Raw genomic sequence first — 24600 nt, 5'->3', positions numbered from 1 at the left:
AATCGGAGAGAGACCCTGTTCTATGCATTTGAAGTGTTGATTGAACTAACCTCGTTATCTCTAGCTTGCTTGCTAGCATATATATACCTGCCCCTGGAAATTTCCACTACATTCATCTGACGAAGTGGGTATTCACCCACGAAAGCTCATGATCCAAAACGTCTGTTAGTCTATAAGATGCCACAGGATTCTCTGCTACACTCTGGTTTGCTATTGTAGGGGCACAGGGGCTCCACGCTCTGGTTTGTTATTATAGAGGCACTGGGGCTCCACACTCTGGTTTGTTATTGTAGGAGCACTGGGGCTTCACATGCTGGTTTGTTATTGTAGGGGCACTGGGGCTCCACACGCTGGTTTGTTATTGTAGGGTCACTCAGAAACACTGCGGTGTATATCCACAGCCCTTAAAACTGCTGGGGGGTTGGGCCTGCTCTGTTAGTGTAAGGTCTTTGTCCTTCCCGGGGGCCAGGCCTGCTAGTTAGTTAGCATAGGGCTGCTCTGGAGCCCTGTTATTGCTTGTTAGCATGGCTAGGGTTCCGTCATCAGTACAGGCTCTTCAAGTGCTCGGGCTGCAGGCTCAAGGGGGTGAGTTCAGTGTCTCAGGTTCAGTGGGTTTGCAGGTTTCCTAATGAGGAGTTTGCATAGGGCATGTGTTATGGCAGGATCCGTGCTAGGACTTGGCCCACAACTGTTTGTTACTGCAGGGTTGCTGACAAGCATGGGAAGGGTTGCACGCGGTGGTTTGTTGTTAGCTGGTGGGTTGCTGATGAGCTCGTGGGCAGGTTGTATACGGTGGTTTGCTGTCAGTAGGGCTGAGGACCAGGGGGGCTGATTACAGTAGTTTGTTATTGTAGGGTTGCTGGCAAGCGGCGGGGGTGGACAGTGTTTGTTATCGCAGGGTTGCTGACAAGCACGGTGAGGAGGTAGCGTACAGTGATTTGCTAAGGTAGGGTGACTGAGAAGCATGAGGTGGGAGCAGGGAACATGCATAAAGTTGTTAGTTATTGGAGGGCCAGTTGTAGTCTTAAGTCTCCAGTCCTGGAGGCTCCAGACCCTCAGTCCTTCCCCTCCCCCCAGAACTGAGCTCGTGGCCAGGAGATTGGGGTCCGCGACATACAGCCCTTCCTGGGGCTGGTGGGCTTGTTTGCGGGAGTCAGCTGGAGGATCTCATTAGGAAAGAAGGGGTCAAGGAGGAGTCTGCAGAGAGGGTGGGGGACCCCTCCAGGGATGGGACAGGTCAGCTGAGGGAGGGAAACTAGAGGATCAGGACAGGGCAACTGTGGGGGGAGGGGAGCTGGAGGAGCCCCAGAGGGAGCAGAACAGATGCCATACTGGTGCAATCCCATGTCACACACACACACACAGGTGGGCGTGGCTCTTACCAGAGCTGACACCAGGGGCCCCCTCCTGGGGGGGAAAGGGGCAACTGTGGGGAAAAAAACCCCCCACAATACTGGGACACAGAGGAGCCACGTAATGCAAGCACCGGTGCCCCAGCTGGTGGGGACACACCAGGGAGGGGGAGACCAGGGGCTCCTCCAGGACCAGCTCTGAGCCCAGCAGGCCCTAGGGAGAATGGGGGGAACAGGATAGAGGCAGTGGGGTGGCCCCCTCCCCGGGGGCTCCCTGGGTGCTATTTGAAGTGAGAGAGGAAGTAGGTGACAGGATAGTGGGGCGAGTCGATACCCAGCACCTGGCAGACACTCAGCAGCTTGAGGCAGGCCTCGCGGCGGCTGGGGCTGGCACAGGCCACGTTGCAGTAGGGCTCTTCGTATTCACGGTCAACGAGCTCATCCTCCAGCAGGTTGAGGCGGATGATGCCACGCTCATGCAGGGCCTGCAATGTCTCCAGACTGGCTGTGGACTTGAGGGCCTTCAGGTGCTGTGACACCACGCACATGACACCCACCAGGTGGGTGCGCGGCTGGGCATGGGCGGGCAGCAGCGGGGGCACCCCACAGGCCACCATGACCGAGGCAAGCATGATGTCCACCCCATAGATCTCCTGGATCCAGTCGCGCAGGTAGAAGCCGCCCATGCGGGGGTTGATCTCGATGAGCTTGGGCCCAGATGCCGTCAACTTGAGCTCCACGTTGAAGATGCCGTTGGTCAGGCCGCAGCCCAAGCAGCACTGGTAGGCGGCGCGCACCAGTTGGGCCTCGCGGTCAGGTGCCAGGCAGGTGGGCATGCAGGCCGCCGTCTCAGTGAAGTGGGGCACTCGGGTGGGCCCGTTGTCGGAGACGAAGGCGGCCAGCATGCGCCCATCATAGATCACAATGTCCACGTCGTGCTCAGTACCGGAGACATACTCCATCAGCAGCATGGCGTTGCCCCAGCCCAGCCCGATGCCTGGGTGATCTGCATCCTCCCGCAAGTCTCGTGAGATCTTCTCAAAGTGCAGGTGGCACTGCTGCACGTCCTCCACCAGCTTGACCCCCACGGCGCCCGCCCCGTACTCTAGCTTCATGACGCCGGGGAAGGAGAGATGGCGGGCAGCCCGCTCCACATCAGTGTGGTTCTCCAGGTGGCAGCAGGGAACAGCATAGAGCGCCTCTGAGGTCCAGCCAAGCGGGGCTTCCTTGCGCCGGCGCAGCAGGTGTTGGTGGGTGCGGCTCTTCTGCTTGGCCACCCGCATGGCGGCCACCGGGCTGCAGCGCAGGCCCAGCTGCTCACACACCAGGGCTGTCAGCACCATGCAGTCGTCCCAGTAGGAGAGGCAGCCATCCAGGTGCAGGCCCCGCTCCCGCACCAGTGCCACCAGCCGCTGGGCATGCTCCTCATCCCGCTTGTGCTCCGTGGTGTCATAGTGGATGAAGGTCTGCACCAGCTGTGAGGCAAAGTGGTTGGGGTCCGACTCCACCAGGTGAATCTGGAGCAGATGTGGGGGGGGGGCATACAGAGAAGGAGGGCGGGGGGAAAGATGCAGAGAAGTGAGAGAGAGACCAAACAGGGGTCACTAAGGACTGGGGCAGGATGGGCTCCATGACCTCTCCCTCAGGTACCACAAAAATGGGACTGTCCTTGGGGATGGATCCATACCCCATGGTGGGATGCAAATAGGATGTTCCACTCATATCCAGAAACCCGGCTTGGGGGAGATGAAATGGTCCATATGCATCCAGACCCCACTGGGGGCAGGAGATGGAGGAAAGGTCCAAGCATTTTTAAGAAGGGAAATGGGATGGTCCATGGGTGCCCATGCCTGAGGGGTCTGGGAAGGAGATGGAGTGTACCATGTGCATCCAGAGCCCATGGGGGGCAGGAGATGGAGGAAAGGTCCAAGCATTTCTAAGAAGGGAGATGGAATAGTCCATGTACATCGAAGGAGGGAGATGGAATAGTTCACTCAACATCCATGGCCCCAGAGCCGGTGCAAGGATGTTTCGCGCCCTAGGCAAAACTTCTACCTTGCACCCTCCCCCGTCCCCAAGCCCCCACCCTGAGGTGGCCCTCTTGCAGCTCTCCCTCTCTGCCCTGAGGTGGCCCTGTTGCAGCAGCTCCCCACTCTCCACCCTGAGGCACCTTTTCTGCCCCAGCTCACCCCTGCTCCGCCTCAACCCCAAGCACACCGTCGCAGCTTCACTTCTCCCGCCTCCCAGGCTTGCGGTGCCAATCAGCTTAGGTGCCACAAGCCTGGGAGGCGGGAGAAGTGAAGCAGCCACGGCATGCTCGGGAAGGAGGCAGGGCAGGGATGAGCTGGGGCAGGGAGTTCCCCTGCGTGCTGCCCCCCCCTTACTTGCCGCAAGCAGCCCTCCCCGCGTTTCCCTGCCCCAACTCCTGTCACCTAAACAGAAGATCCGGCTGCCGCAGTTGCGGCCGAAGAAAATGGCGCCCCCCAAATCCTAGCACCCTAGGCGACCACCGAGGTTGCCTAAATGGTTGCATCGGACATACATGGCCCCATGAAGTGGGGAGGAGAAACAGAACGGTCCATTCACATCCAGACTCCATTGGGTGGGGGGGGGGAAGAAATGGTCTACTCACACCCAGGTTCCATATGGTAGAGGGGAGGAAATGGAACGGTCCACTCCTGCCCAGGCCCCATTCAGTGGGCCGGGGGAGAAGGTGGAATGGTCCACTCACACCCAGGATGTGGAATGGCTCACTTGTGTCATGGAGAGGACAGAATGATCCACTTGTGCCCAGGAGGGGTGGGACATGGAATGGTCCACTTGGGCCCAGGCCTCGTGGGGTAGGGGGGAGGAGATGATGTTCATGGGCCTCATGAGACCAACCCCATGGGGCATTCCTGGGCCCTAACGCAAAAGGAGATGGGACGTTCCATCCAGGTTGGGGGGCCAGTGCATCTGCACGTTCAACGCTTTTCACGAACAAGCCCAGTGTGGTTGCTTCCAGTTCTGTGCAGGGGCTTTGGGACGGAACCAGCCGCCAGAGGGGCGGGGCCAGCACTGACACAGAAGGGCACCCCGGACTGCCTGGGCTGGTTGCCACCCTGGGCACAGAGGACCAAATCCCTGCCTGGAACCAACCTGGAGCTGCTGTCAAGAAAGTAGAGCTGGGGAAGTACACAGGAGTGCCCATAGCCTAGGAAACTGTACTCAACATTAGTGGAAGGGATATGGGGCTGTGCTGTGGGATTCCTTTACTCACATCTCTGAGCAGAGTCAATTTGCTTGGGATTTGTGGGGTGAGGGGTGTTCCTGAGAGAGCCGTGAGCTGGCCTCATGAGATCTTTAACTCCAGGAGCTAACAATGTCAAGGCTGGGGAGGGGGATGTTAACTCCAGAGCCTAATGATCATGGTGTGGAAAATGTAACTTCTTTCCCATGAAGTGTCCACTCTGGAGCCCAAAGACAGCAGCACTCTTAATTATTCCACGGATCAATTTTCCAGGAACGTCCTGTCATTCCAGGGCTGTGAGCAGAATTGCCCACCTTTTCCCCCCTCCTGTCCGCTGGGGCTGGAGAAGGCTAGACTACTTGCTCCTACTTGCACAGTGGTGTGACACTGGGCTGGGATACAGACCATTCCATTAAACAGATTGCAGTAACCATCACAGACTGTATTTGCCTCAATTCAGTGTCTGGGCTGGGACCTGGTTCTCCTCTATCTGGGGTCAAGCACTCATCTCCCCTGCCCCACATCACTCCCATCCCATCCCTAGTATTCCTTCCCTGGCTGACATTCAGGCCCACCTCCCCACGTGCCCAGACGGCCTCAAAGCAGAGGCATGAGAGGCCACGGTGAAGGGAAGGGAGAGTGAGAGCTGCAGGCTATGAATGGTCCCAGTGATTTAAAACAGAGAGGTTCCTGGGGGGAGGAGATGACACACTGGTGGCCCAGTGACCTGGGGCTGTGGGCCATACTGGCAATGGATCTGATGGTGGGTGGACAGCCAGGGTCAGAGTTAAGGTGATTTTCTCATCCAGAGATCTTGTGGGGCTCCCTGATGTGCCCCTTGATGCATTACCACCCCCTCAGTAAAGAGAGGTCTGAGCTGTAGCCCTAGCTGCACAAAAGTAACCATGGTTAACACTGGCTTGTGTTCCTTCCAGGGCCTGCTCAGCTCCCAGGACTTGATGCTGCACACAATGGGCATGGGAAGCTCAGCACTCCAGAGATCCTGCCCCCAATCAGTCCCCACATTACCCCAGTGCCGGACCTCCAGCATCAGGACGGACAGGATGATAATCCCCAGCTCACTCTCGGACAAGCACTTTCCCATCCACTTGTGACCTGGGCTGCAGCAGCCCCGTGGCAGAGACTGAGGTGCGGTTTCTCTCCAGCTGGGATGCAGGGGGGAGCCCCTTTGTGGCTGGGATGTAGGGAAGACTCAGGGGACTCCCCCCATGGCTGGAATGTCAGAGGGGGCTGGCTGTGATGCAGGGGAGGCAGTGATGAGCACTCCCATGGCTGGGATGCTGGGAGCTGGCTAGGATGTGGGGAAGGGACACAGAGGGTGGAGGGTACAGAGGATGTGGGGAAGGGGCACCTGCAGCTGGGGTGTGGAGGGTACATCCCCACCCTCCTCCGTTGGCTCTATCTTCCCTGATGCAGGCCATGCCATGCTGGGTCGGACCCATGGCTATGGAGAGCCATCTCCCTCAGCCCCACTCCATGGCGGAGGGCAGGGGTTGCGCTGGGCAGCGTGGGGCCCGGTTTCCGCATCTTACTTTTAGCCCATAGGCCCTGGCCGCCTCCCAGACGAACTTTTTGCTGACTCCTCCAGCCCCGATCACCAACACGTGCTTGCCCTCCATGAGGTGACACTGTGTACGCCGCAACATCGTCTCCACCAGAGGACGTGAGGACTTGCCTGCCGGTATCCCCACTGCCTGACCCATGGACTCGAAGAGTGCACAGGTCTCCAGGCACAGCTGAGAATTCATCTCCAGAGCCATCAGCTGCAGCACCTGCTCCGACGAAGTCAGGAGGAAATCCACACCTGCAATGCAGAACAGCCAAGTCAAGGAAACAGCCAGGATGGGTGTGCAATAGCAGTCAGGCCCAACTGGAGAGCTCAACATGAATTCAGAGACCCTGACCAGACCCCCACAGGAATTGCAGGAGGTGCTGGATCAAGCAAATTCATAGATTCCAAGGTCAAAAGGGATCCCTGTGATCATCCAGTTTGACCTACAGTACAGCACAGGCCACAGAGCTTCCCTGAGCTAATTCCTGTTAGAACGAGAGTGGATCTTTCAGAGAAACATCCAATCTTGATTTAAAAATTGCCAGCGATGGAGAATCCATCACAGCCCTGGGTAGGGTGTCTTTTGGCCTTAAACTATGAAGATAAAGGGGGTAGAGAAGACAGGTCAGGGAACCTCTCCTTTCCCCCCCTCTCATTATACAGGGACAGATCGATGAACCTGAAAGGTGGCAAATTCATAACTGATCCAAGGAAATACTCATTCTCAATTGCCCTGTGGGACTCATTGCCACAAGGTCTCAGTGTATCCAAAAGCTTAGCAGGATTTTTAGAAAGAGGCTTGGACATTTACCTGGCTGAGGAGACCATCCAGAGTTATGTTAAAAGGAAAATTTTAAAGTCTAACTCCTTAGAAAGTTTCACAGGGGTGGGTTATTCCAGAACACCCCCTAGGACAGGGGTTCTCAACTTTTTTCTTTCTGAGCCCCCCCTCCCAATGTCATAAAAACTCCACAGCCCAGCTGTGCCACAACAATTGTTTTTCTGTATATAAAAGTCAGGGCTGGCGTTAGGGGGTAGCAAGCAGGGCAATTGCTTGGGGCCCCACACCACAGAGGGCACTGTAAAGCTAAGCTGCTCAGGCTTTGGCTTCAGCCCTGGGTGGTGGGGTTTGGTGCCCCAGGCTGCAGTCCTATGCAGCAGGACTTCAGCTTTCTGCCCTGGGCCCTAACAAGTCTAATGCTGGTTGTGCTTGGCGAACCCCCTGAAATCTGCTCACAGCCCCCTAGTTGAGAACCACTGCCCTGGGAGGCTCCTTCTCCGGCTGCTTCATGGCAAGGTGCGTGGGTATTGTCAGAGACAGGAAACCAGGCTAGATGGGCCCCTGCTCTGGACATTCACGTGTGGCTACAGGCCCTTCTGAAGGTCCCAACTGGTCAGTGAGTCCCTGCCCGTGAAGGTGCCATCCTCTCCTGGTCCTGCCAAGGGCAGCAACGCCCTGACCCTTTAACAGACCATGGGCCAAAGAACTAGGGCCCAGTCCCTACCCTAGCCAGGCTCTTCGTGCTGGAGCCGTCGAGGGCAACTTTGGCCTGTGAGGGGGAGGGTCTCTGCTGGGGCTGAGGCAACACAGCCAGCTTCGCCCTACACCATCCATTGTGGGGTGCACTGGGAGGGAGCCCCTACTCTGGATCCTCCCTGGCCGGATGAATAATAATTGAGTCCCTGTGAATCTGTGACTCCCCCTAAATAGTTAATGGCAACGATTGACAAGGCAGCTCACCAATCACATCAGTCTGGGCCTGTCGCCCGCCCCGCTGTTCCACCGACAGCCCCGCCTCCATCTCCAGGAAGGCCGTCATGGCGGCCTCGGCCTTGTGCTTGACCTGGGCATGGATGGCCGCAAGCTGGGCCTCATCTGTCATCCCCTGCTGCCGCAGGCCGCTCTCCAGGCTCTGGGGCACCATGGCCTGGTGCTTCAGGGGCTTATCAGCCCGTCCCACGCCGCACACCACCTGGGGGAGAACAAAACCCGATGCCATGAAAACCCCGCACCTCCCCCCTGCCACCGCACGCAGTGGGAGGTGACTGTGAGGTCATCCAGCGAACAAGTTTGGTGCTAACCAACCAGATCCTTTGCTTGCCTCACTGTTCCAAGAGCCCTGATTGGCTGAGGCTCTTTCCTCCCGCTCAGGAAATGGAACGTACCATGTGCAAGGGTGGGTGGAGGGGGAACATGAGACAAAATAAACCCAGCCCAAAGCCAGCGGCACTCTCTGCAGACAGGAGGATAAAAGTTAGCTTCTGACCTTTGACCCCCACCTGGCCTCGATTCAAAGGTCACAAGTGACAATGATGATAAGGTTTTTCATTTTGAGATTTTTGCCCATCATATTAAATACATTGTTTTTTGGACCGAGTTAGTCATGAAAGGTTCCATATAACTTTACCCATTGCCCTGAGCCAGCCAGTCGCCCACCTGAGCCAGATCAGAGCCAGCACCCCCTAAAGAAGAAAGGCCCCATACCCCATTCCCTGACCTGAGACAGGCATCCCCCCACCCTTGGACCAGATTGGAGATGGTGCCCCCTAGAGGTGAAAAATATCATATCCCATTCCTCGCCCTTCCCAGCTAGCCAGTCCCACCCTCTTTGGCCTGGATCAGAGCCGGCACCCCCTAGAGGGGAAAGGCCCCATAATACATTTGCTTACACCCAGGGATGCTGCTGTATTTGTCTCTGTCAGGGCAGGAGTGATCACCAGCTTCTCACCGTATCAACCATTGCCCTGTTCTGAGGCTATGTGGGGGCATGGGACCCAGCCAGCTGCATTGGCAGGGTGGGGTGAGGGGCACTTATTCATGGCTGCCCCATTACCTGGCTCAGCAGAGGCTGGTCACCCCAGGATCTGCAGACGACAGTGCAGATCCGGATCGCCAGGTCAGGCCTCGGAGATGTGCTGCCTGGGAGGGGTGAGGTGAGGAAGGGCAGAGAGCAGAGGGGTAGGAAAGGAAAGAGGGAGAGAGGGGAGAGAAAGACAGATAGATAGGGAAATGGAGGACAGAGAGAGAGATGGAGAAAGAAATGTGGGGATGGAGAGAGGGGAGAAAAAAGAGATGAGGTGGAGAAAACAAAGGGAAAGTATGGAGGGGACAGAAAAGAAAAATGAATGGCGGAGGAATGGAGGGGGATGGAAGGAGATGGAAAGAAGCAGCAAGGGGGGCAGAGAAAGAAATGGCATCGAGATTCATGCAAATCAGCCACACAGAGTGGTGCCCTCTGTCCTGAGGGATTCTGAGATTCCGGTAGGGCCACCACCAACTGAATGTATGGCAGCTCTCCCGCAGTGCCCAAAGGGATTCTGGGATTTCAATATGACAGTGGTTCCCCCTGCCCTGGGGCAATATGGCAGTGACAGCCACCTCAGGCGATTGTGGGATTCCCAATATGGCACACACCCCTTCCCTCCTCATGTCCCAAGCTAACCCAACTGCATTCTGCTTTTTCCCAGATCTTGCCCCATGGCGCCATCTCCAAAGTCTGGGCCAGGGTAGGGATTGGGGGTGGGCTCAGTGCATCATGACGACAGCAGGGACAGGTGATGAGGTGTGAGCCTCTCTGGCCAGGGGGGTCCCTTACTTGGGGAGGTGCTGTTGGGGGATTCGGGCTGGGTGAGGCACGCAGTGGGGATGAAGGCGTCCAGCAGGGCGCTCTCCTCCTCCTCCAAGGTCTCCAGCAGTGCCAGCACGGCTTGGAGCACGGCAGCCTGCTCCACCTTGGCATGGAAGGTCACAGCATGGGTCCCACTCCAGCGCCAGCCCGATGGCTTCACCACCACCTGCAGAGGACAACAGCACACTGCTCAGTGGGGCCAACCAGGCACAGCCAGTGCCCCCAGCACTAGGCCCCCTCCATCCATATCCACAGGGCTTCCCTCTCACCCTTCCCCATGAATCTCACCCTCTTACAGTGCCCCCTTCCTCAGCTGAAGGGCCCCCCATAGACCTCCCCTTCTGGCTGTGGGTCTCACCTCCCCACAGGCTCACCTGACTGTAGGGGTATCCCCGACTCCTGGCTGTATGCTCCACCCCCAACAGACTCATCTGGATGTAGGGGTCTGCCCCCTTCCCTCGCCCCCAGCAGGCTCACCTGCTGCAGCCCCCTCCCAACTCAGCAGACTTACCTGTCTGCAGAGTCCTGCCCCCCTTCATCCCTGCAGGCTCACCTGGCTATAGGGCTCCATGGCGCTACCCTGCAGGAAGGCCTCGATCTCCTCCTGGATGAGGTTCTCCTGGCCCTCCTTGCCGCTGAGCTCCACCATGCGGACGGAACACTCAGTGGTGAAGTCCCGCAGTGGGCGCAGCCGCTTGAAGGTGAAGGCCAGCGTGGGCGGCACTCCCACTTGGGCCCGCTGGTCCAGCAGCTGGCGTGTCAGCAGCTTGTCCTCCAGCAGGCAGGCCAGCTCCCCTGAGCCCCCCGTGGGGCAATCCAGGTCACGCGCCAGCTCCCCCGCTGACTGCCCGTGCTCCTTGCATGGCCCAAAGGAGCCCATGAAGTAGGTGACACGGCGCGGGGGTGAGAACTCGTCCAGGCATGTGCGCCCACCCAGCTCGAAGGAGACAGCCTTGGAAACCAGCAAGGACGACTCGCTGGGGTGCTGCTCAGAGGGCACCTTGGCCAGCCAGCTGGGCGACAGGCACAGCAGCATGTTACCTGGGGTAGGGGAAGAGATGTGGAGAGATGGGGAAGGGCAAGGGGATACAGAGAAATGGAAGGGAGAGGTCCGTGGTGAAGGAGGGGGAAGAGCAAAGAGGAGGGGGTAGAGAGGAGGACAGTATGTTACCATTACATCACCTGCAGCCAATCAGAAAGCCAGAGAGCTGCTATTTATACATCAGTTAACTACTTTCCTCTCTTCTCCCTACACCTCACCAGGTAGGAAGGTGCCAGCCTGTTTTGTACTTGGGAGTTCAGTAGGGAGTGCTCTCCCCAAGCACCCACTGCTTCCCCAATGCTCCAGCACCCCCCCCCTCCCAGCATAGTATTATGGGGCACTATGCTGCAGGAAGCAGGGCAGGGTGCTCAATAGGGGGCGCTCTGCCTTTGCAGTCTATGCCCCCAATGTCCCAGTGCAGAACTAGGGGGCACGATACTGTAGAGCGTGGGGGGCGCTCTCCCCTTGTACTCAGCACTAACTCCCACTAGGGGGCACTGTGCTCCTGGTGCCACCTTAAATAAGAGACGCAAACCAAGATCTTTAACCATTTGTGGCACTCCGACTTGTGGAAGAGTCAAACTCGCTTCCCCTGTGGCTCTTGTCCTGCTGTGGGGTGGCTCAACAACTGCCAGACCCCACAGGTGGCTGCACTGCAGGGCCATGAGAGGGACCCCCTGGACAGCATGTGTCAAGCAGCTGGATTCTCCCCAGCGAGGAAAGAAGGTCCTTGGAGCACTTCCTTATCAATGACTGATGGAGCTGAGCTGCTAATTGTATTTCCCCACAGAGCTCCCACCCTGGGCTCCGGTTTCCTGTCAAGGGTAAGCGGCTTTAACAAAGGCAGGAATCATCCCGGGGCCAAAGGGAAACTTGAGCTGCTTGGCTCCCGTTCCCAGCACCCAGCGAGGGAGACCAGGCAGGCGAGTGCCAGGAATGTGGAACAACAGCTGGCAGCCGTCCACTTGGGCCCAAGCTGGAGTCCTTCAGCCCAGGGACCTTGCTAGGACAAGGTTACAGCTGAGAGGAGAGGCCGGGACAGCCCCAAGCGCAGAGCCAGAGTCGATCAGAGGTGTAACAACAATCTTCAGCCTGCACAGAGAGCTAGGGGCGGCCAGACCAGGGTTACGCTTGCTCCTGCTTCCTCATTCCCCTCTGCTCCAATCCACCCACACACACACACCAGCTCCTCCCCCTACTCAGCCCCCACATATCAGCCCCTCTCCCTCCCCATACACCATCCCTGGTCCATCCACCCCACATACACGCTGGCTCCTCCCCCACATAGCAGCCCCTCCCCCCCAATCTGTCTCCACCACACACACGCACCCTAGCCTCTCCCCCTACCCACCTCTCATATTAAACTTTCCCCCTCCCTCTATCCACCCACACACACAGACTACTCCCCATCTACCCTTATCAACCCCCTGCCCATGTCCACCTCCCTTTGCTCCTATCCATTACCCCCCACCCTTTGGCCTATATACCCACCAACAACCTCTGATCCTAGACATCCTCTGATTCTTCTGACCGCGTCTCCCCCTATGCTGCCTTGCCCTGCTTCTCCCCACTTTGATTCCAGTCAGTTTCCTCCTCCCCTGCTACTGGGGGGGCAGGAGGGGCAGGGTTCATCATTGAGAGCATAGGAGAGAGAGTCCCCCTACTCTCAGTTCTGGTGCCTGGCACCACCACAGCTGGAAGCAGCAATGGCTGAGAAAGCCCTGCTCAGCCCCTGCATCCCCAGGCTGGAGCATGCCCAGTCACTCTGTGGGGTTGACTCATGTGCAGCCTGGCGGAATGGATGGGATAGGGATGCTAAGTGAGGACGGAGTCCACAGAGGATTTAGCTGCCCAAATCTTCCCAAGCACGTGCACACTCCGATTTTTCAAAGGCTGATAATTTGGCCAAATTTGGTTGCCTTCCCACAGGGCCAGCAAAAGGGAAGTCCCTGACATCAGGGCGACCTCCCCCCGCCCACCAAATTTCTAGTCCAAGCTCCAAAGCTGGGGGTGGGGGACTAGAGCATTTCAGATAATTATTTTTTCACAACTTGTCCCCCGCCCTAGAAATGGCTAAACCATTTGGGCTGAAATTTCCCCCCAAAAAACCAGCCTGAATCAGACACCCAGCATGGAAGAGTTCTGCAACTGAAAACAGGGTCTTAGAATGGAAAGTATCAGGCAAACTTTATAGGCAAGTGCTACTTGCTCCAGGGCCCTTGGCTACGTCTCATGTAAAGCGGCTGCCCCAACTCAGATGGGGAGCAGACCTGATCCAGCCATGTCCCTGTTTGCAGTGCCTCCAGGGCTAGGGACCCTCCTCACCAGCCAGATCACTGGGCCCTGCTTGAGGGGAGGGAGGGGAATCAGGAAGTGAGGCACCCACGGGGGGAGGACGAGCTGCCCTGAGCAGCAAAGGGGACTATTTTCTCAGGCAGATTAACGTGTATCTCAGGGCTGTGGATGCACCCCTGGAATAGGTCCTTGCTGATTCAGAAGTGCCATTTGAAGAGAGAGATCCTGGCATTCAGTGCTTCCCCTTTGCAGCCTCTCTGGACCTGCAGAGTCTATAAGCTCCACAGAGGCAGGCAGAGGAGCTGGAGTCAGAATTCCCCTCTCGAGGGGATAAACTCTCCTCGACGCTCGCATAGTTTGCAAATTGCAGTTAAGAGACAGAGCATCCATTTGCATACCTCTCCTGTATATATTTTCCTAGAACCCCTCACCTCGCAAACAGTACATCCATGACTTTTTTCTGAACTGATTTTTACACCCTAATCTACCCATGTGTGTGTGTACATGCACATACTGGTTTATGTGCCCAACTATAAAGGGTAATATATATTTTTCCTTTGGCATTTATCCTAAGTGCACTGCCCCACACACATTGGTGCTTATTTCTGCTGCTGCCTAACAAAATGTGTAACGCTTAAGAGTAGAACTGGACAAACTGTTTTGGCTGCTGCATTTTTGGCTGAAAAAATTTGATTTAGGTCGACATTTTGCAGATGTGTTAAATTTACCTAATTGTTTTGGTCAAAAATCTTCCCTCCCCTGCTCAAAATTCCAAAATGTTTTGATTTTTTTTATTAAATCACTTTTTGTTCAGAAACGTACTTAGATTTTCTTTAAAATGTTCAAACTCAAATTAAATGTTTCATTCAGCCCCAAACTACATTTTTTTATATATATATATTTTAGTTTACTGAATGTTTCAAACTTCTTTTCCAGAGCAGCCAGCAAATGGAAAAATGTGTTATTCCCACAACACTAATGAAGATCCTTTGTTTCCTTTCATAAACCAAACAACAAATAAGGAAATTCCTAGATTAAAAAAAAAAGTGTTGCTAACACAGAATTTGGATGGTAAATAGCTCCAGTTGATTTAAATGGTGTTATTAGAACATCATAGTTCAATTTTTTTTTAAAGTTGGAAAGTCAGGAAATTGGAAGGTTCAAGGAATACATCAAACAGTCAATTCATAAATGTCTTGGTTACTGTTCTACTGTCCCTATATCTTGACTCTGCTCCCAATGTAGATTGAGGGTTAGCAAGCAGGTTTATAAGGGGCAGAGTTAGGATCAGGGGATGGTGGTCAGGATGTGATGCCAGAAACTGAGCTGAATTCTGACTGTGACACTGCACCCCATATTCTTCATAGAGATATTGTTATGGTATGGGTATGGCATAACTAAGATGTGTTATATGCAAGATGGGTCATGTGAGATATCATTGGAAAGGTTATGATGTACTGCATATGATTATCCTATTTGTATGCAAGTATCATTTTTGTATCTAAAGTTAGGAATATTGACTATACATCTGTACTACAAAAGTGTTTGCAGCTGGGGAATGCCCACTAGACAGAATACAATCAGTCTAGCTGGCTCCCTGTGAGGAAAAGCCATTAGAAAGAACAACAGGTCTCAGAAGATGTTTATCACCCACAGAAAAAAGTCTTCCTGGGGACACTACAAACAACCTCTGACTCATGGCTGCTTTGACACTGCAGGGTCATGTGATCAAGGCATCTGGTACTGGATTCCATGATAGAATACCAGTATTCTTCCACTGGGGGTGGGAGATTCCCACCATATGTAAAACCTATTTAAGGCAGGGGAGTGATATATTCAGGGTGGTTCTTCACTGAATTCCCACCCAGGATGACTGCTGGTAAGATCTAGGAAAAAAAGACGGAGTGGGGGAGAAGGACTGAGCCCAGGCTGGAAAGATGTCTGGCTTGTGAAAGAAATACCTGGAGTTTTAAGCTGGAAGCAAGAGCACCTTCAAGAATTTCTGCAATCTGCCTAAAACAACATTCTTCAGATGCATGGAGTGGGCTTTTACCCACAAAAACTTATGCCCAAGTAAATATGTTAGTCTTTAAGGTGACACTGGACTCCACATTGTTTTTGTGGATACAGACTAACACCACTAGCCCCCTGATACTTGGTGAGAAATTATTACTTGTAACCAGTTTAGTAATTTAAGCTCAGCTTGCATGTTTGTTTTATTTGCTTGGTAATCTGCTTTAATCTGTTTGCTATCCCTTATAATCACTTAAAATCTCTCTTTTGTAGTTAATAAATTGTTTTTGTTTTCTCTGAAACCAGTTTGTTGAATTCATAACACGGGGTGGGGGGGGGGAAGCTGTGCAGATCTTCCTCCACAGTGAGGGACGGGGCAAATTTCAATGAGCTTATGTAGCCCACACACCTCCTGGGTGTGGTGTTCTGTAGTGGCACTTGAAACCACTTAGAGAGCAGTTAATGAGTCTGCTCTACAGCCTTAGCTAACAGCCAGCTTAGCTTATGCAAGTAGAGGCTTATGCACTAAGCGCCAGAGGTCCCAAGTTTGATCCTGCCTACTGATGACTGGGTTCTGTTAGCATTACACTTACGTTGCATAGTTCTGTGTGCAGCACATGATAAAATTTTGGGTTTACACTCCATTGGGGGTGTGCACTTGAGTGCTGGGCAATTCCCTCGCTGAGCTTTCCCATGCAGAGCTGATCTCAGTGTCTGTTTTTGTGCAGGTGGGTGTGTCCCTCCTTGTGCGTGTGTGTGTGTGCTGGAGGAGGCTTCAGGGCCTGGCTCAGGAGGACAGTAACGGAGCCCAGGCTGGTGGGTCGGGCAAGCTCAGTAGCACCCAGTACATCAGGTGGCACCTCAGATGGGACAGGGCAGGGGGGACCCGTCACACTGACATTTTCAAGTAAATAATAGGTTGTTACAAGAAGGAGGGTGAAAAAAAAAAAAAATTCTCCTTAACCTTAGATAGGACAAGAAGCAATGGGCTTAAATTGCAGCAAGGGTGGTTTAAGAAAAACTTCCTAACTGTCAGGTAGTTAAGCACGGGAACAAATTGCCTAGAGAGGTGGTGGAATCTCCATCACTGGAGGTTTTTAAAAGCAGGTTAGACAAACACCTGTCAGGTACGGTCTAGCTATTAGTCTTGCTGTGAGTGCAGGGAGCTAGTCTAGATGATCTACTGACATCCCTTCCAGTCCTACACTTCTATGATTCTTCTATTATTTTGGGTTTAACACCATAACATCCTATGTTTTATTACAGTCCCATGGCTGTGCCAGGGTTGGTCCCAACTGAGCACGTCAGCCTGGGTATTCAGGGCAAATGGGGCACTGAATTCCCACCCATTCCTTGATTTAGGGGGAGGGGGAAACTCACAGCTCATGGGCAGGACAGGGATACAGGATGTGGCACTCACCGGGGCACTGGGAGCTGCCCTCCAGTAGCACAGACAGGTACGAGGTCGGGGATCCCAGGATGCAGATGGTTACATCCCCTGAGCTGAACCCTAAGAGATACAGGGGAGAAATTAACCACTTATTCCTGCCAACGGCACTGTGCTGCCCTTTAGGCCTTGGTGCTAAGGGGTGCCATGTGGCTGCCCTCCATACCCAGCCATGCTCCATCTCCTAGCCTGGTGCTAAGGGCAGTGCTGCTGGAACTAGGGGTCGCCCCTCATATACAGGATTTACAAAGCCACGGACTAAGGGGTGCCATGCGGCTGCCCTTCGTACCCTAGTCGTGTCCCATCTCCCAGCCTGGTGCTAGGAGGTGCTGTGATGCTGCCATCCTTACCCTGACCATGCCCCACCTCTCAGCCCAGCACTAGGGGGAGCTGTGCTCCCAGATCCCCCTGGGTTGGTGCCACAGGAGGGGTTTCTGTAGGGCAGTGCTGTGGCCCCAGCATGCAAGCAGTGGCACCCTGGGTGGAATGGTATGCACCTGTTCTGGGCTCCTTGGTGCGGTCGACTGTCTCCGGAAGCCCCTCCTGCTGCAGTGTGCATTGCAGCAGGTCATAGTAGTAGGTGGTCCAGGCATGTGCCTGGGTGTCCTCCGGAGAGAACTTGCACTCCAGAGACACGTCCTGGCGCCACGAGGGACATGGGGGGCTGAGCGATGGTAGGAGCTCCTGCTCAGCCCAGTCCAGTTCCTTCAGGATCAGGGGCTGATCCGCATTGATCTGATCCAGAGCCAGCTGCAAAAGAGATGGGGATGGGAGTGTGAATCCTGGCATTAGTGCCCTGGGGCACAGATCCCCCTGGAGTCCAGGCTGGGAGTGTTAATCCTGGTGCCCAGGGCACGGATCCCCCCAGGGGTGGGGTTGGGAGTGTTAATCCTGGCGCCCCAGGGCATGGATTCCCCTGGAGGAGGGGTTGGGAGTGTTAATCCTGGCACCCCAGGGCATGGATCCCCCTGGGGGAGGGGCTGGGAGTGTTAATCCTGACGCCCCAGGGCACGGATCCCCCTGGGGGAGGGGCTGGGAGTGTGAATGCTGGTGCTGGTGCCCCAGTGCGTGGATCCCCCTGGGGGCAGGGCTGGGAGCGTGAATGCTGGTGCTGGTGCCCCAGTGTGTGGATCCCCCTGGGGGCAGGGCTGGGAGCGTGAATGCTGGTGCTGGTGCCCCAGGGCATGGATTCTGCTTAGGAGCAGCACGGCTCTGGCTGGGAGTAAATCCCCACAGGGTGGGTGAGGCAGGTGCCAGCTGCCTGGAGGCAGCAGAGGCCATGGCAGGGGTGGGTTTTCAAACAAAGCATCTCTTTTTCCTCTCCAAAGGGGGCGGGTCACATGGGGCTGGAGCTAAGCGGCTTGAGGAACAAGGCTGTAAACAGATCAATCTGCCTGGGTCAGTGAGCTGGGGGAGGGAGGCAGGAAGAGAAGTAGGGAGAAGGAGAGAGATTTCTGATTCCTGCTGGGACACCTCACTCCTCTCTTTCTCCACCCACACCCAGTGCAAGACCTCCCCAGAGCTGTTGTGCAACAGTGCCCTGGCACACCACAGCTGGGGCTTCAGTGCTGTGATCTTCCCCACAGTAGTGCCCAGCCAGACCCTCGTGCTGTGAGCTTCCCGACAGCAGTGCCCAGCCAGCAGTATGGCTAGAAGACTCCCACACTGTTATGGTAATTTGCAGGAGTCTCCCCATGCCTGAGGGAATCAGACACCATTTTCGCCTTTATTAGCACTGGTACAGCAGGGCCTGCCTCAGACCTCCCTCCTCCCCAGCTGGACCCCCACACACACACTTTCCTGCCTCCAAATCCTTCTGCTAAAGCTCCTGGGGCTGAGGACACCGGTTCCCACTCAGGACTAGAGGGCCCAGAAGTGGTTTTTGGTGACATGAGGCAGGGCAGGGGGCTGGATGGGGAAGAGGAGCAGGACAAACTCACCATCCTGACAGCAAAGAAGCTGCAAGAGAAAAAAAAAAAAAAGAGAGAGAAAGGCACCAGTTGCAGGTTTCCATGGGCAAGGGAGAGCACTTTGTCACCCCATCTTCCACCCACAGGGGGTACCAGTTGCATGCACTGCTCAGCCCTCATCCAGCATTCACTGCACCCACAAAGCTGGGGCAGTTCCAGTGTCAGGCTCCTGCGCCCACTCCTGAATACCACTGCTAGGATAGCAGGGGCTATGGATCAGGATTGAGGGGCACCAGCATTGCTCTGTGTGGGGAGCCCAGGGCTGGGATAGCAGGGGCTATGGATCAGAATTAAGGGACACTGGCAAAGCGGTGAGCTTTGTGACCCCGGAGCATTTTAGCTGAGCTGCCCCTGCTCTAAGTGTCAGTGATGGGGACAGTTTGCCCCGGGGGGGGCGGGTGCCCTCCTGTCTGGGCCCATGTCCCGGCTGCTTGCTGTGCAGTTCCTCCTAGCCACTGAGCTGAGACATTCCAAGGACAGAGTCTGATTAAGCTAATCCCCCCAAACCCCTACTGCTGGCTCAGCAGGGGCTACAGGGCCCCTCTCCCTAACCCCACTGGCTCAGAGCTCTCTGCCCCTGGGATGCTGCTGAGGAACCAGTATCCCCAGACCCCAGGATCCCAAGAACCCAGGAGTCCGAGGCCGGTGTCACACCCAGCTGACAAGGCAGGATCGTTCCTCATGGGAGCAGGGCTGGGCCAGGGCTTCGGCCTCTTCCCTTGGGACAGGGCAGAGGAACCGTGAGAACGAGAAGCTGAATTTATAGCACATCCCTCACTTCCCTGAGCCAGGAACACAACCCAGGAGTCCCAAGCCTTGGCCATCAGCCCATCCTTCCTTTCTTATCTTTTCTGCAGCAGCTGCCACTCCCTTGCCCTTCCCAGCATCTCCCCCGCACTCCCTCCTGCCCCTGGTGGTGAGGGTAAGGTCAGCTGTCATGGGTAGCTCCTGAGCCAACTGACTGGTCACTCTGGGGCTCTTCTCAGACAGTCCCTACCCTTCACCCACCAGGCACCACCCCCAGGGCTCTGGGCTGGAGCTGGGACACTGTGGGGGTGCTTTGCTGCAGAAAATGGGGCAGGGGATACAGTAGGAGGTGCTATCCCCTCACAGGCAGTGCCAGCCCCCAATGCCCCAGTGCAGCACTAGGAGGCGCTGTGCCATGAGATGCTTCCTTTTGGACCTATACCACAGCCCTGTCCCCTGGTGGTCAAAGGTCCCATTTGGACACAAGTATCCGAGAGGTAGCCGTGTTAGTCTGGATCTGTAAAAGCAGCAAAGAGTCCTGTGGCACCTTATAGACTAACAGACGTATTGGAGCATGAGCTTTCGTGGGTTATGCATCCAACAAAGTGGGTATTCACCCACGAAAGCCCATGCTCCAATACGTCTGTTAGTCTAGAAGGTGCCTCAGGACTCTTTGCTGCATTTGGACACAAGTTGAGGTGTTCTGAGCAATTCCATTCTGCCTCCTCAATCCACTCCAGAACCAGTCCCAGATGGTCTCTCCTCACTGCATCTTCTGCACACGTGTGCAGTGGCACTGTGGGGTGTTAATCAGTGCCAGGCCCCACCCCAGAGGCAGCTGCACCTCAGCACAGGGTAAGGCATTCCCTCTATACACAGCTGCCAGGCTCCATCCTAGAGATGGCTGCACCGCAGCACCTAGTCAGGGACCCCTGCCATACTCACAGCACACCTCAGAGGGTGTAAGGGGGTGAAGTCACGGCGAGAGCTTCCCGCAGGGGCACAGGAATACCCAAGGTGACCCTTCCACCCCCAATGGGATTAACAGGGACATGCAGCTCTGCTAGGGGAGGGTGGGAATCCCATTACTGGGCACCCGCTCCCTCCCTCCGTCTGTCTCATTCCCTTGCTCCTCGCCCAAGAAAACAATCACCGGCGAAAGGGATGAAAAATGGATTACATGAAATTAAATGCGGGGCAGAGACAGCCCCTGCCCAGGAAGGGGCTGAGGGGACACTGGGGGTCAGAGCAGAACAGAGAGGACCAGGGCAGAGATGTCCACTCCCTGGGACTGGACAGGATTGGTTGGGGGGGAGGGGGGAGAGGCAAGATGTTACCTCTCCCCCCTGCGGGGCCCATGGAGCCAGTCAGTGTAGCAAGGGCAAGATGTGGATGGACAGATTTCTGGCCAGATGGACATGGCATCCCTAGCCAGGCCCTACGTTCCCCATCCTTACTCCCTGGGGCCTGTGAGAGGCCATGGCTGTGGGGGAAGCTTCAGGCAAAGCACCTTGGGAGCAGGGATTGCTCTGACAGTATGGGAACCCCTGAGCCGGAATAGCATGCCCCGGCCCCAACCTCCACCCGGCTTAGCAACATCGAAGTAAGAAGGAGGGCCTGGAATCAGGAGGATCCCTCCAGCACACAGCCACCTCTACGCATTCCCAGTCTGGCTCTATCTGTGCAGGCAGGACAGGCCCCTCTGCCTGTGCAGTCCCTCAGTCCTACCATATGCCATTCCCTCACTTCTGATCACTCCCATGCCAAGTGCCACAGCACCAGGAAGCCCCTGCCAGCCAAGCGAGAGCAGATGCCACCAATAAGTGGACCACGGGGATCCAGTGACACCCCATCCTGGGCAGGTTGTGCCCTCCCTCGCTGGACAGAGGCCCAACCCGGTGACATTTGGGCAGCCCCTGGCACAGCTTGCCATGCCCGTGAAGCCGCATGGGGCTCTCCCCAACAGCAGCTGGGATGTTAAAGTGCCTCTCGCTCTGGAATCAGAGTGCTGGGCAGCTTTGATCTGTGCAGAGCCCCATGAGCCACTGATGATGTGGTGCCAACCAACATCAGTCCATCGGAGCCAATGAAGCCAGATCCCCAGCTGGCATCAAAATCAGTATCACTCCACTTGAGTCTGTGCCCACTTGCAGCAGCTGACTCTCTGGTCCCACATGTTACAAACAAACAAACCCGCTCCAGCATCACCGACGCCACCTGGAATCACTCCCAGGATGCAAGTGTGTGGGCTCCCCTCCCCCTCACCTCCAATCTGTGGTCACCCAGCGCTGCGACAATGACACTTTCCCCTTTGTCTAGAATCTCTTTCCCTCCCTGCTTCCCTGTGCAACAGCATTTGGGTTGCAAGGCAGTAGGAGGTCAGGGAATTACAAATTCATCTCACATAACTGGTGGAACTGGAGTTTAATTATAGGAAACAAGACATTATTCTGGCAAGGAAGGATGGGTTTGTGCTGAAGGGGTAAGGACACTGGACACCTGGGTTCAATGCCCAACTCTGTCACTGTCTCCTCTGTATGACCTTGAGCAAGCCCCTGAATTGTCATGCCTCTGTTTCCCCATCTGCAACACATGGATAATGATCCTTTATTTAAATTGTAAGCACTTCAGGGCAGGTGTTGTCTCTCATTTTGTGCCTGTGCAGTGCCCGGTGTGACAACAGAGCCCCAACCTCGATGACTCTACGTCCATGTGCAGCACCTGACACAACAGGGGCCCAATCTCGGTTGAAGCACATACGCGCTACCATCATACAAATAATACATTGACATAGAAAAGCATTTTGTTTGTTCTGTAAAGAAAATTTGCATTGGGGATCAAATTGGAACCAACACCTTACTTTAAAGAGCATCCAATTTAGAACTGGAGTTTGAGATGTTGAAAGTCAAGCCAGGAACAAGCCTCATAACTTCTGAGGGCTTCCTGGGAGCTGGATGGCTAAAGACTTTAGTCAGCTTTGGAAACCACAGGCTTGACTTCAAAACAAGCTCCTTTTTTATCATCACAAACCCTGATGCCAAGGGCTAGGAAGAAATGGCTGTGATTCCATCGCCCTTTAGGGTTATAAAGATTTCCCAAATTCCAACAGAGGGGATAATGCTTAGGCAATATAATTTAAGGCAGTGTTTCTCAGGGACAGGAGCGCACTTTATGGGAGAGCACGGAGAACTAACCAGGAGCCCAGAGTGTGGGCAGGGGGAGGGTTATGACAGACCTCAACTGTTCCCCAGTGTCCCAAAATTAATTTAAATAGAAGTCTCCAGCTGCTGTGGGTGAGAAGAAAGACTCTAAAATGTGATCTGAGAAGAAATGACACCTCAGTAACTGCCTGAGTTTGCACAGAGCCGGAGACAGTAGCTCTGAGAGCTGCGAACTGCCCCAGTGTGACCTATGCAGCAGTGTTTACCCGAGCCTGCACAGAGCCTGAGACAATAGCCCTAAACTGTGTGAACCACCCGCAGTGTGACTGATGCAGCAGCATTTGCCTGAATCTGCAGACAGTAACTCTGAGAGGCATGTCATGTCCCACTCATTTCAGAAGTTGCTAACTCAGAGGACACTTTCAATGTTGATCCTTTTGTGGCAGCTTCCTGCTTGCAGCATCTGGGTAACATTGATTTAAGGCAGGGAGAGTAATGACAAAGTGCTGCGTGGCTACACTGACTTGTTTTCCACCCAAGGCCTGTCTGCCTGCCTCTTCCAGCCCCATTCCGGGCTCTGCAAGTGAATCCCTCATTAATACACTCCCCAGTCAGTCAGGGTCACTCTTCACACCAGGGTTGCCCCTGAGGATCAGAGATGTGTTTACATTTAGCAGCCCAGTGGAGATGGAGGTGACTCAGCGATCCCAGAGCCAATGCACAGGTGTGGAGCTGAGTGGTGCCAGGTGATGGTTTGTACGCCCATCCCACAACCACAATCTCCTCTGCATGGGTAGAGCTCTGAGGCAGGGGAAGAGATCTGCCAGACTAGAGCTCATGGCAGAATTGGGGCCAGGACCTGTCCCTAGCCTCTGTCCTACCCTGACATCTTCAGCCAGATGCAATCTGCACCTATGTGCAGCTCTAGTGCTGTTATTATAGAAAGCCACCGAAAGACAAGCAAGGAACACAGTGACTGGATGCGACACAGACACCTATGGGCACGGGCCGATCCCCACCTGGTGTCAATCACCAAGGCGCCATTGAAATCCGTGCTGATTCCCGTGTCAACCATGCACCCGGCTCAGGGGAGGTGCACAGTGACCTAACAGAGAGAGCTGAACCCCCCCAGCCTGGCAGAATCTCCGCTCCAGCTGGGGATCGGACCCAGCGATCCCAGCGCAGCTGCGCGCCACATTCTCCCCAGGAATCAGTGTGGCGATGTTGCGGGAGGGGAAGCTCCCGGGGATGCAGCGGGGGGCCTGGGAAGCTGCCAGGCCGCAAGTCCCCGGGCTCACTGCTCCCGCCAGCCCCGGAGTGGCCCTGCACCTGCTCCCGGCCCGGCCAGCGCAGGAGCCCCGACTTCCTGGCCCTGCGTCTGCCCTGCGCCCACCCACCCGGCCCGTCTCGCAACAGGCTGGGCTGGGGAGGCGGCCCGGGCAGCTCCGTGCCGGGATCCTGCCTGCGACCGCAGCCCCCAGCCCAGCAGCCGGGGCACCGCGACCCCCAGACAACGCGGCTCCTGCTGGTGCCTCTCCCCAGTTGCGGTGCTCGGACTCCCCAGGGCCGGGCCGGAAGCTCTGACCTACCCCCGGGCAGCAGCGGCGTCTGGCTGGCGGCAGGAATGAGGAGGCTGGCGACGTCTAGAGATGAAGGCAGGCGGGCTTTATATAGCAACCTAGCTGGGGCATGCCCAGTGCGGAGCGCCCGGCTGGGGAGTGGGGAGCGAGGGTGCTGGGGGGCCGCGCCGGCTATTGCCACGGAGCGCGGACTGTAAGTGCGGGGCTGGAGCGTGAGTCCCAAAGAAGGAGTGAGCAAGGGGGCAGAGTGGGACTATCTGGGACTGAGTGTTCAAGAGCGCAGAGTGTGAGTCTCTGGAAAGGAGTGTGCAAGGAAGAGGACAGTGTGTCTCTGGGATTGAGTGTTCAAGAGGGCAGAGTGTGAGTCTCTGGGAAGGAGTGTGCAAGGAAGGGGACAGTGTGTCTCTGGAGTGAGTGTTCAAGGGGGCAGAGTATGAGTCCCAGGGAAGGAGTGTGCAAAGAAGGGGCAGAGTGTGAGTCTCTGGGAGTGTGTGCGGGGGCAGAGTGAGAGTCTCTGGGAGCGAGTTTGCAAGGAGGGCAGAGTGAGTCCCAGGAAATGTGT

General features: G+C 55.5%; 1 protein-coding gene across 2 annotated transcripts; it reads right to left on the bottom strand.

The window, feature by feature from the left end:
* Positions 1 to 62: 62 nt before the first annotated feature.
* Positions 63 to 24600, bottom strand: CARNS1 (carnosine synthase 1). 2 transcript variants are annotated; one of them, XM_032794985.2, is made up of 10 exons: positions 24048 to 24600; positions 18521 to 18539; positions 17078 to 17330; positions 16554 to 16643; positions 10337 to 10824; positions 9751 to 9949; positions 8989 to 9074; positions 7896 to 8127; positions 6135 to 6406; positions 63 to 2869 (listed from the first exon to the last, which is right to left on the bottom strand). In XM_032794985.2, exons 2-10 carry the CDS (start codon positions 18521 to 18523, stop codon positions 1634 to 1636), a joined length of 2859 nt encoding a protein of 952 aa, XP_032650876.1. In that variant the 5' UTR covers positions 18524 to 18539; positions 24048 to 24600; the 3' UTR covers positions 63 to 1633. The 2 variants fall into 2 exon arrangements, with proteins under 2 accessions (XP_032650876.1, XP_074921093.1); XM_075064992.1 differs by lacking the exon at positions 18521 to 18539.

The sequence above is a fragment of the Chelonoidis abingdonii genome, chromosome 4, assembly GCF_003597395.2.
Source record: "Chelonoidis abingdonii isolate Lonesome George chromosome 4, CheloAbing_2.0, whole genome shotgun sequence".
NCBI lineage: Eukaryota > Metazoa > Chordata > Testudines > Testudinidae > Chelonoidis > Chelonoidis abingdonii.
The sequence above is the reverse complement of the archived record's forward strand: the minus strand, read 5'-3'. Positions and strand labels throughout refer to the sequence as shown.